This window comes from Pyrgilauda ruficollis, unplaced genomic scaffold, assembly GCF_017590135.1.
Source record: "Pyrgilauda ruficollis isolate IOZ18807 unplaced genomic scaffold, ASM1759013v1 scaffold25, whole genome shotgun sequence".
Taxonomy (NCBI): domain Eukaryota; kingdom Metazoa; phylum Chordata; class Aves; order Passeriformes; family Passeridae; genus Pyrgilauda; species Pyrgilauda ruficollis.
The window spans coordinates 8,397,321-8,410,015 of NW_024523822.1; the positions used below are offsets into that span (position 1 = coordinate 8,397,321).

The 12,695-nt window shown below is 35.0% G+C and overlaps 1 protein-coding gene across 8 annotated transcripts in view; it reads left to right on the plus strand.

Annotated features, from left to right (window-relative positions):
• VPS13B (vacuolar protein sorting 13 homolog B) overlaps window positions 1–12,695 on the plus strand; it is a 429,893-nt gene that overhangs the window by 206,394 nt on the left and 210,804 nt on the right. For all 8 annotated transcript variants that reach the window (XM_041470605.1, XM_041470603.1, XM_041470604.1 and 5 more), the window contains one exon: window positions 8,102–8,229. In XM_041470605.1, the coding sequence (XP_041326539.1) occupies window positions 8,102–8,229 (128 nt within the window). The remainder of the gene's footprint in view (window positions 1–8,101; window positions 8,230–12,695) is intronic.

The window sequence follows — 12,695 nt, forward strand, 5'->3', positions numbered from 1 at the left end:
GAAGGGGATAAAGAAAATGGGAAAAAAAAGGTTACATCTGTTTTTCTGTCCACCCACTTCTCCCATGGTCAGCAATTCTGCAGTTCCATGTTTCTTCAGTGATTCACAGACCTGTAGCAGTGCACAGAGGCAGAGCTCTCGTGTCTGGATACAGGCAGAATGACTGCTGTATTTGTGTGTAATTCTGTAATATATGTAACATACTAATGCAGGAAGGTAGTATGGACTGCAGTAGATGAATAGAACAATCTTTGAAAGCTGTCTTGGACACACTATTTAACAATGATTTAATCCCAAGTGTCTGTTTTCACATTCAAGATGTGTGCTTGTTCATTACTAAAATAATCTGTTATTTTCTTTCATATTTATAAAATTATTATAGTTATTTTCACTGTGTTTGGAAAATATAGCATTTTCCATGATCAATGATGAAATTGGGTGTGGGCGTTTTGTGGTTTGGATTTTGTACTGCCTTCTGGTGAGGTCTTTTTTTTTTTAGCCATGACAGTGAAATATAATTTCACTAGCATCTACCACGATTTGACATTTATCAGTTTGGAAGTAACCCTGATATCACAGACACAAATTTAATACTGTCCTATGAGGTGTTATCCAGTGACTATGGCATCTAATTTTTCAGTAACAATGGGGAAGTAGTCTCACACATACTCTTAGTATGAAGAAGGCCTTTAATGAAAGAAGTTACTTTAGAGAGACTGAAAAGGTGATTAATTTTTTGTCACTCAGAATCCTGAAAGTTGTCTTTCCTTATAGTCAGAGAACAGGTAGGTAAATGAAATTTAGTGTATCTTCCAAGAAGTCATGAACTTTCTGGTTAGAGTAAGCTCCATAACCTGCTACAAAAAGAGCTGAAAACTGAATGTCTTGTCCCATGACTGAACATACACTTGTAAAACAAAATTTTGCTGATCCCTGTTATGCAGCAGTGAGTTTCCTCGTGGTGCAGGTGGTGACTGCATTTCAGCTCTGTCATGAGGGTAGATCAGGCCTGTAAAAGTAGGCAGATGTTTTTCATTGCTATGTTTATCACCTGGCTCTTCCATTTAGTTTTCTGGTGGACAGGTTGGAAGAGTATTTGGAAAAGAGAATTTAACAGTTTAACAGATGGGTTTGGGGTGACGTTTTTTCATAGACCAAGTCTGCACTTCACACAACAAACTGGTCTTTTTGTTCCACTACAAATTCAGTATCAGTTCCAAGTTCAAAGCTGAGAAGAGAATCCAGCCTTGTTTCATTCTGTAGAAAGTGTAGGTGTGTTGTGTAGGAGTATGTACATATGGAGAGAAGTAAAGGACATGAGCATTGCATTTTGGAAAAATCTCTTGTCTTTTGAAACACTGATACTTTGTTCTTTGGAATTGTGTTTTTCAAGAGAAATAATTAAAGAGTTTGACAGCTTTAAAAATGCTATTACACCTGGTTTACTATTTGTATTTCAAGTAGATGGAGGATGGTGTTATAAATAGAAAATGGAGAACTCTTGTCTTAGATAGACTTTATGTTTTCTGTTTATATAAATCACCCGGATTCTAATAAAGACAGAGCTCCTTTTGCTGATTTCTTGCTGATTTACCATGCTTACCTATTTTCCCAGAACTTGTAGAAACATTGTATCTTTGAAATATTCACCCTTTTGAATTTGACCAGCAAGTACCTAAGGAGTTACAAGACAGGCAAATGAATTGGATGCATATGCAGGGAATATAGGCTTGCATAAGCCTTCTTTCCGAAGGAAACCAGGCAAAGAAAGAGCCCCATCTTTCCTTTCAATCATTTCTTAACATTTGATAGTGTAGATATAATAAAACTTGAATTGCTTGTTAGATATTTACTACAACTGGAATTTCTTGGGGTTTATGGGAAGTGTTAGTAATTAAATTTTGAAAGCTTTCTTAAAATTCCTTCAAAGTATACATGAGATATTTCTGAACCACTATTAAATACTTCTATATTAAACTGAAGAAAGGACACGGCTTTAAATTTAAACACATCTCTATTTGATTTGGACCAGCTGATCCCAGACAAACTGATATTTTTATTTGAAGTTTTATTTTAAGTTAATAAAATTTCAACCGAAAAGTTCCAGTGTAGCAGAATAGGACCAGTACTTAGCAAAACTGGATGGAGTTACTGATTTTTGTTTTTCTTAAAGTCTGACTAGAATGCATAGATAGATTCCTGCTAAAATGAGCTGTTGGAATGCAAAAACCTGGTAAATGTGAGAGAAGTCTGGCTGGTGAGAAATCAATGGGTTATCTGAAGTATTTGATTTAGTAGGTCACTATTTCTGCTCAATTAACTGAATGATTATCGTTTATTCATGCCTACTATGAAATGTACGACTGATAATTAATTTGGGAAGATGAGTGAAGTTAAATAGATGCTAAATAGGTTAAGTAAAATACTTGAAGGAATAGAAAATCAGGAATTTAAGTCTGATGCACATTTACCTAAGATGCCTGAAAATACTAAGATTTTTATAAATGGGTTTTAATTCTTGGATTATTTAAAAGGAAGGTGTCCAGGCACAGGTGATTTATAGAAAGTTTGAAATGTCTGGACAGTGAAATATCTGTATAAAAATGAATTTTTTCTGAGTTTTGTCAGCTAGTAAAATGTTTAACATTTTTGTTATGGTGGCATGATTTCTTCCATTCACTGTGTGAATTTCAGAAACATTAGTAACTCAAAGCCAATGTAGTATATCAAACATTCTTTCTGTATGAAGGAATTCAATGTTGAGAGAGAACAAATGGGTTTTTATTTTGAGATTATATTTGTAAGACTAAGGAACTTTATGTGTATTTTTAAAAAGGCAGAGTACTAGGCAGAAATCCACATTTATCAGAACTTACTGCAGATCCAAAAGCTGAAATTCTTACTTCATGGTATAAATTGTATTTGGCATAGAAAGTGATACTAAGATAAATTCAGGCGTGGACTTCAGATATGAACACACAAACATCACATTTTTGTAATTACTAATCTAGTAGCTCAGTTTGGCCTCTGAATGGCTGGTTTTGATTTGTACAAAAGTGTCAGTCCTCTTTTATTTTTGTTCCCAGAACTAAATAGGTATTTTTTGCCAGAAGTAGTGCAGCAATCATTAGGAATTTGGTGGGAGAAAATGCTGACCATAGGCATTCCCTAGCCAACATACACTTTCACACAGAAAGATCCTTTTTTGTTGCACAACATTAATATCACATTTGTCTTTGTTTATTGATATATGTTAAAAGCCTCTGTGTTTTAACACTTACTCTGCTGATAACTCATTGTGTGAGCACACAAATTTAGTCACTACACCTCTCTGGTGCCATTTCCCTGCATATAAGGGACTCACTCTCATGAGTTGTCAGGGACGGTGTTGCTCAATTATTATCTTGATAAAAGTAATGTATTATCTGCACTGTTAGTAAAGTGGAATGCAAAAATGCTCAAAGGCTAGTAAAGAAATTATTTATGCAAAGACTATTCAGCATGCTGGCAAGTGTATCGCATATTTTAGTAAGCTTAAAAGGACTTCCTGCTGTCATTTAAGTACTGCTTTCATTCTCAGACATTCTGATGGAGAATGTAAATTTCAAAAAGTAATTAACATAGTCTGTTCTTAGAAAATGAACAATTCAAGTATCATTCATCCAGGAATGGGAGAGTGTGGGGAATAAATTGTCTTATGACACCTCAAAAATAAAACAGCAGTATTAGTGAAAGACTTCTGAAGGGTACTGATAGTTCAGAAAACATTGATAAATGCAGGTTTGAGCTTCTCTGCATGGTTTCACTGAGCTGCTGCTTTGAGTGACTTTGAAATTGAATGATGGGAAAAATGATGCATTAAGATAGGAAGGATTTTAAAAAGTATCGGTTTCTCTGGGTCTGGATTGAAGGCACTTGAGACGGTAGTTCATGTTGAGACTCAGGTGTTTATAATTTCTTATCAGTGAAACTCACAACCATGAGTTCTGCAGCTTTTCATTAGAAGGCACAAAATGGCTAACAATCTCTTGTTACAAGGTCTTTTAAGACTAAAGTATCTAATTAAGAAAGGACACCTAGATTATTTTCCCTTTTAACCCAATAACTGATCCCTGGAAGCCCACAATGCGGAGTTTTCTGTCCAATTACAAAACATCACCCAAACCCATGAAGAAGAAGGAAGAAGAAGGTAAAGAAAAACAACCTGGCTCCACTCTAAAACCTCCATCTTGCTTCATATTTATTTCTATATTCTAAAATCCCAAACTCTTACATTTTCACCCTGTGATATTACACACTTCTAACCAACTGCACAGCCGTAATCCCAGTGCTATCAATCAATTTTTAAAGTCTTTTCCACAGCCTCAGGTCAATTGTAGTGTTCTCCTGTGGGTCTGTGCCTTTAAGCACAGAAAATTTAAAATTCTCGGGTTCCAGGATTCCAACAACAGAGGAGAGTCCTGCTGCCTGCCTGGCTGGCTGTGGACCTATCCTGAAGGAGGAGTGCTCTGAGCTTTTGGGCATCAGTGAAATTGTGGATTTGCCTGCAGCAGGATGACCTTTTCCAGCCAGAAAGAAGCTGCTGCCTTCTTCATGCATGAGGGATCTGAGGCACACAGTGGGACAGGAGAAATGAGTCCCATCTTGTGCCAGAGAGATTGAGAACTGATAGGTCTGTGCCACACAGAAATCAGGATTCCCTTTAGTTAATTTGCTAGCTGTAAGGAGAGAGAAAAACATGAGGCCATCAGTGCCTACAGATTGTTGATATTCTTCAACCCAGTAGTAGAAGTCTCTTGATGTGTGGGGTTTTTGTACATTGAATTATTTGAAGAAATGTCCATTTGTCCCAAATCTCAGAAGTTGTTTTTTCCCTTTTCTATTTCTTAAGTCACTGAATATTAATAGCACAGAGTAGTGTCACTTTCACAAAAGTTCTTTTTATTTTCAAAACTTAGTATTTTCTGGATCAAAGTTCTAAAACCACTTATTCCCAGTAGGCTAAAATACACAAAGAAGGAGACATCTATATAAAAAAGACACCTTTATCTGGAATTTATACCTATAAGTCTTGCTTGGTGGCGTCTCCTACAAAGTGAGTACTTAAATGATTAATTTTGCTGAACTGTAAGTCCCTTTGTATTTTAACCAGAAATTGTTAAATGAGTTATGAAAAATTCTCCTTCAGTGAGTACTTTTTTTTTTTTTTAAAAGTCTGTTCATTACCAGTATGTTCTGAAATTGGTAAGGGTGGCAGCTTATGTGCGATTGATGTGGTATATACGTTTGCAAAAGCACCAATTAAACAAAAAGGGACTAAAAGATAAGAATAGGAGCATTTTACATTCCTGTACACTGGTTTTTTTGGTTTTTTTTTTTAATTCAACTGGTACAACTTGAAGCAGTCCCCACTTTGTTGGGGTTGTTTTTTGTCCCCTCATCAATTTGGAAATGTTTCATACAAATAATATTTTCTGTTTAGCTATTGCTGACACCTGGGTTGAGCACAAGACTGATTACATTGTCAGGAAATGTTTCAAGGTTTTCAGTTCAGTAGTAGCTAAGTAGCATAATTATTTTAGTAAATTACCTTCATACTGGGACAGATGAGGCTGATCCAGTCTGCATGTCTACTATAGAAGACTGGCCAAACACACATGGAAACCACACCTGACAGCGTCTTAGCAAGTGTCATCTCCTCATCTCCTTGTCTGACAGGGAATTAAGACCCTTCTTTCCCAGCATCCTTTCAGGCAAAATTCTGGGATTTACAGTACAGGGGGAAGAAAAAAAAAAAAAATAAGTACTGCTTTCTTCTTTTCAGGAGTTACTTCTTTGCTTGTTTCTTCTTTCTACTCTGATGTACTTTTTATTCCTTTTATATTTTCCATGGTTTATGGTTGAATGGTTCTTTATCTGTCTGTTGGGTTTTGAGACTTTTCTTTTTTTGATCTCTTGGTTGAACTTGAGGGATTATAGCAAAGCTACGTTTTTATTGTGGATATTCCTGGAATTTTGCAGATTTTAGTTACACATAAAGGAAGAAAAACAGGAGATACTACAGTGAGCTAATCTTAGTTTTAATTCACAGATTGTTGTTGCTGGCTACTCCACTAATTGAGAGAGAATTAGCACTGCTTGTTTTCCTGCAAATAAAATATGGGAGGTTGGAATGAAATCTAGCTTTAAATCCCACACATGAGAGATGCTTGTGATATAGGATGTTGACAGTCCCTGCTGGATGCATTGCAGAATATGTAGGTTTACATCGTATTTATCAGCTCACCCTGACCTGAAGCATCCTACCTGTGAAATTCCTGGAGTCTCACAGTGACTTTGTGTGCCATTCTCACCCTTACCCACACTTGTGTTCCAGAGTTCTGTGCTTCAATGACTCCTGTTTTAGTATTTCTTGGTACTCAAGCTGTTCTGATTCTTACCATGTAGTGTATGTGTAGTGTAGGGCCTGACTGCACAGAAGATGGTGTGAATTGAGGTGGGGTAATAAGTTAAAGGAGAACAGCTCTTCCTTGACTAATCTCATTGTTTTAACTTAATATATTTGTAATGTGGATGGAGGACATACTTCATGGCATGAAGCTGTCCGTGTGAGATGTTATAAAACAGCTATTGCACGCTGCTTCTCCAGATGGACAATTTGCATGTTTGCCTCCCCAGAACAGCTGACAACAAACAATCCTGAAATGTCACGCTTTTTACACTCTCATGATCCAGTTTTCATTCCATATCCTTCTAACATATCCATAATTGGAGCCAGGAATCTCTGAGAGAACTAATTATCCTGAAGCCATAAAAATCCTCTTTCATTCTTTTGACCACCTCTCTTTCCGAATCTTTGGATTCTTCATCAGTTCAATGAAGTGAACATCTCTCTTTAAGATCATGAAAAATACTATTTGTTGAGGGATTTTTTCTGATAATCTAGAGTTAGTGAACCCTAGCTTTGGTGGGGAAAATGTCACAGATTAATTCATCCAGTGACATTAACATTGCATTCTCTTGGCAGAAGTTCCCCACTTAGATGTTTCAGTTTTAAATCTTCCCATGTTTTATTGCATTACTGAAGAACCAGTGATGCATATCAAGGACCAGGTATTTTTGCTTTCCTTAGATCAATTGATAGCAAAATTTTGTCTAAAGACTTTTTCTGTAATTTTCATGCCACATATTTCTCCTAGCTGTAAGGTTTGTAGACATAAATTGTCACACACTGATTTCAGTTTAGTTTAAATTTAAGTAATGAAGTCTTTGTAATTCATTTCTGCAGTTTTGTCAGCTCAACAATATGTAGGCCAACACTAGAAGTGTCAAATAAGCTGACAGTAGTTCTATGGGTATCCCAATACACAATGAGGAGGATATTCTGTAAAACATGTCTAAAGGAACTATGCACTACTCACAGTCCTGTTTTGAAGTTCTAATGTGCTTATATTTAATTTAACGTTTGTAAAATCTTTTCATATTCATGTTTTTAAATAACTAACAGTTTAAGGACATGTCTCTTTTTATTAGAAAACATTGAATTTTGCTGAAATATTTCATACTTTATTGCCTTAAAATTTGACAAAGTAAGAAAATAGTTTAATTTCTATACTTTTTTTTATGCATACTCCATTTTTTAAGGTATTTTTTCAAAGAAAACTAATTAAAGGCTGTTATTTAATGTGGTCTGTCATTTCTTACAATTTTAGAAAGGTGATACCATTAGATGACACCGGCAGCAATGTATGTGAAAACCTCTTGAATTTCAATTGCATCATCAAATAGGTTATCACACTTTGAAAACTGTCTTAATTTGTCTAAGTCAAACATTCTTCATAATATTTTCTTAGCAGTTCATGTTGAAGAAGTTGGAGCATTTAATTTTATTGTGCTGTATTTCTCACAAGACTTGACTGGTGCAGTTGTATTGACAAGTTTAAAACCAATTCAGACACATTATTATTATGTGCATAGTAGGATATACACAGTGAGAGAAAGACTTTCAGAATGTACAGTAAACATTTTTCTTTGCTATCAGTAAGTATATTATTTACTTGGATATTCTTTTTGTAACTGACTTTTTTTTTGTTTGCATTAGAATCTCGTCCTTTGTCACTCCCTGTGAAAACTGTGCTGAACTCATCTGAAAACTGCAGAAGTCCTGAGGAAAGAATGAAAGAATTTATTGCAATAGTGTGGAATGCAGTTAAGTGCCTTACACTTCAGGTAAGATGAAAAGGAAGTGAAAAAACCTCTATGTGTTTCCAGACTTTATGATACTTTTTATGCATCCTAGTGCTTTTTATTAGAGGGGTTTTAAAGGAGCTCCCAAGTTTTATTGTCTTATTTCAGTAGTTTCAAAGTCTGAGCGAATGAAAAATAAAGTAAGATTCTGGGTAAATTAAGCAAAGAATGCTTTGGTTTTAAAATATTAGGTTTTGAAATGCTGTTTCGTATTGGAAGGGAAAGATCCTTCAAAAATTATACTAATAAAAATTGCTTGTCACACTTCTCTGCATCATAAACACTGCAATTAGATTTGCAGGGTGTTTTCTTTTCTAAAACTGTATCAGGAAAGTGTGTATGATAAATATTTTCCTGAGGTGTATGATACAATTGCTGTTGTTACACAGTGAAGGCTCAGCAGCTTACTTGGCTACTTTTTCTTGAAGGACAAGGAGATGGCAGCTGGGATTAAAGCATTTTGGTTTATACTGCTCTGGATTGTAGCTGCTGATCAGTAAAAGCAGAGTTTTTGTGTAGAATTATAGATGCCACAGTAGGAGTTCAGTGTTAGGATTGCAGGAACAAATATTAGGTGGCTTAGAAGGGGTAGAATTATGACTGTGTTGTTCCCAGTACTTATCAAGTGCTTATTGAGAAATTATTCTAATTTAGAATTATTATGACCTGTGCCTCTTTTACCATACATTCATTCTATAAGATCAGTATTTTATGGTACATCAGGATATAGTAGCAATTTTTTTTTTTTATTAAAAAAGTCACAAAAAAACTGCCAAAGAAAAGACTTAATTACAGCTTTGGGCAAGTTTTTTTGTCATTATTACAGAAAATAATTGTTAAATGCTTGTTCCTTCCTCCTATCAAGCAATATATTTGATAATATGCAGGCTCATCCCAGAATGTGTCTGTGTCACTCCTCTTTCATGTAAAAAGTACTTAAAATATGCAGTTTTAAAAAGTTTAAAGGTTCAGGTTTTGCCTGAGCAAGAACTTGAGACATGTCACCTGATTGCAGAACATAGTCAAGTTGAGGAGATGGTTTCCATTAAATCTATTTAGTTTTCAGCCTTCTCTTTCATCATTATTTCATGAGTATTTTGCTTGTTTTCCTTTCTTTCTTAATGTTCTCACCACCGTAGATTAAAATGTCTAGATAAGAGAGAGAATTTGTAATCTGTTTGAAGGAAGCAGTGTATTTTTGTTACGTGTCTGGCTGGTACTTAGCACACTGAGACACTCTATGTAAATGCAGCTTACAGTTTGAGTCATAACAAAAGCAATAATGTAATAATGACAGCGAGGCAGAGCTGGGTCCTTTATAAAGGGGGAAAGCTGAATCAGGACTGCAATACTCTGCTCCTACATTTTTCATGGTACGTGTTTTTGTGAGCAACCAGCAAATTGAATTTGTTTTGAGGAATGAGTAAAGCACCAACCATGAAGTTTGTGTGTTACTAGATAGGAAAAAAAGGAAGGTAGTGTTTTTTCTGTGGAGATGAAGACTGATGACAGTGATAGGCAGCGGTTGTCTCAAAGAGTAATTCCTAAATACCTTGCTGCTCTGACCTAACATACAGAATAGGGCTCATACTGGCAGAGGATTTTTTGTATTGGGTACTTTTGATGGTGCTTGAGGTTCTAGATTTATTTGCTTTTTACAAGTTTGGTGGATTTTTTTTGGTAGAGTACTCATGGTTTCCATTTTCATCATTATGATTATGAAATTATATTTTTTGGTTTTATCTGTGTTGAAATTAAACACCCCTTTGAATTCATACAGTAGCTTACACACTTTGTTTCATCCTTATGCTTTCACTGTACTTTGTAAGGTATTTGCCAGTACCTTCCCAGAACTTTATTACATGTTATCAGAGAAACATTTCAACAGACTCCAGGGAAGCACTGCAGGAAAGTTCAAGAAGGTGCTTCCACACAAATTTGCAATAGTTATTTCTTGTGAAATATGAAGGATTTATAGATATGTTTGCTATTCTTTTTATTACTATTAGTAGTCCCTGTGTCTAATTTATTATTGTTTTCGACACAAATGCCATATATATGGCTTGTTTCTTTCAATACCTGCCCAAATGGGAAATTTGTGCAAGGCAATGTATAGAGGGTAAGAAAATGAGTATCATGACTCTGTATTGCAATTTAAGTATATTATATATATTTTATTATACATAATGTTCATTTTATTAAATATATATAGCTATATTTAAATGATAAGTTTTTACAGATTTTCTGTATTATTATTTGGCATGAAAAAAGAAAATTTCTAGAATAATTTGTCTGGTTGAATGCTGGAGCATTTAGACTCTGTGGCTTTTTTTAAAGCTTATTTTCATGTTCCTGGATCTTTTAGTTACATGATTTTAGAACAGAAAAGTCTCTAGTTGTCGTCAGATAAAACTGAACTTCATAACTTAAAATCATCAAAGGATTATTCTTTTAGTGGAAGTTAGAATAAGTAAATGTGTTTGGAACCAAAGTAATTGGAAAGTTTATTTTGGATCCAAAGCTGGTACTTGCTTAGCCTTAGCGCTGGCTTGCTTCTGATAGAATATTGCATGAAGGTTTTATGCATTGGAGCTGTGGTATTTAAGTGAAAAGACTTGCATATTTAATTATAAAAAGTTGGTTTATTATTTAGTTGTTGTAGGATTTTATATGCAGCCTTGAAGTCTTTTTGGCAGTTACTCTGTGTAGGAGGGTAATACTCATTTTTCACATGTTCTTCATACTAATAGTTGCTAAAATTGTGAAGCAGTATAAACACAATTATTTTTAATTGGCTGTTAATGCTGAATTCCATTGAGAACAATGAAGGACCTGTATTAAAAATAAATTAATTAGTGAGTAATGTTGCAACAAGTGCCAACTACATAAGAATGTAATTGTTACATATAAAACTTAGGTATGTCACATGCCTTTAAATATCCCTGAATTAATTTGAAAAAAACAAAACTGTTTCCTGAAACTACTGATAAATTTATTTTCTTTAATGCATATAACTTGTAAAAATTTTTGACATGGTAAAACATTGAAAGGCAAGAAAGGGAAGGACAGATTTGATAAGAGTTCCTGTTCCCTGAACTGTGTTGTTATCCAGGGATCAGGAAGAGATTCTGTGACTTGTAATTTAGCAGTTACAGCTCTCAGCTGTTTTTTGGCAATTATGAGACAGGATTATTTCTTAAGTTGGTTACTTAACACAAACCAACAAAAATTTGTGTTTTCAGTAACTAAATAAAACCTTTTAAAAGGTTTAAAAGCTTTCTTAGGAAAGAACATGAATACTGTGAAGCACAATGACACTGTTTTAAGTGGTCAGAGAAAATGCATCTGATCCTAATTAGGGTCATTTTTATGTACAGGTAGCCTGCTCTCTTAGTTCTTTTACTTATGTGTTCTGCTTTCCATTTATAACATTTTTACTTTTGTCTACCTTCAAAACAAGAATTTCTGTTCTGCCTTTTATAATTGCGACAAACACTGCACGTCTGGCTCAGCGGCAGATGGTCCAAATGGTAGAACAAATTTGGGTGTTGGAGGCTGGGCTACAGTCTTACAATACTGAGTGCACCAGAGCCCTCACACAAGGTGTGTGAGAAGGGGTTCTTTGCAGCCTGGGGAGTCATTGCAAGGTGATATTGTGTACCCAGAAAAACATGTTACCTTGCTGCTGAGAGCATATGAGGGTTGATGACTAATTCAGAGAAAGGCAACTTCCCTGGAGAGTCATGCTTATGCAAGTGTCGCCTTGTAGAACATCTTCAAGGCCTCTAATTGATCTATGTAGCTGTAAAATGTGGGTTATAAAAGAGAATCTTCTTATGTTATCACTATCATGAAAGGCTGTAAAGACTTGAACAACTTGTCCCTCTTCATAGCACTTTTGGGCAGTCACTTCTTTCGCTTTCTTCCCTCCAACCCACCCTTCTTAGTTAGGAAGACCTAATTTTTCAGCCGTATTTATTTCAGTCTTTTCTCTAGTGAACAACATTCCTTTTTATAAAATAAGAATTAAAAATACTGCAGTAACTTAATACTTTCCTATTTATGCAAGAGTCATTGGACATTTTGAGACTTATATGTTTGTAAAAGTGTAGAGCGTAGAGTTATGCTTTACTTAATGTTTTAGAAGTAGAAGGGAAAATACTGCTTGCTTCATTGGTTTATCATTAGTGTACATTATTTAGCATGTATAGGCCTTGACATAATAGAAATGAAAATAGGGGGTGATCCTGTTTCAAGAATGTAATAATTCGTTCTCTTTAACACATGAATGTGTTCAGTATTGGCAAACGAACATGTTGCTACCAAAACTGAAATCAGATCCTTGAAACAGAAAGAATGTTGCCATGGAAAAATGAAGTAACACTCGGTGCAGCTGCGAAGCATTAATGAATAGGATATTTTTTTAAAAGATCATTTGTGTTTGGTGT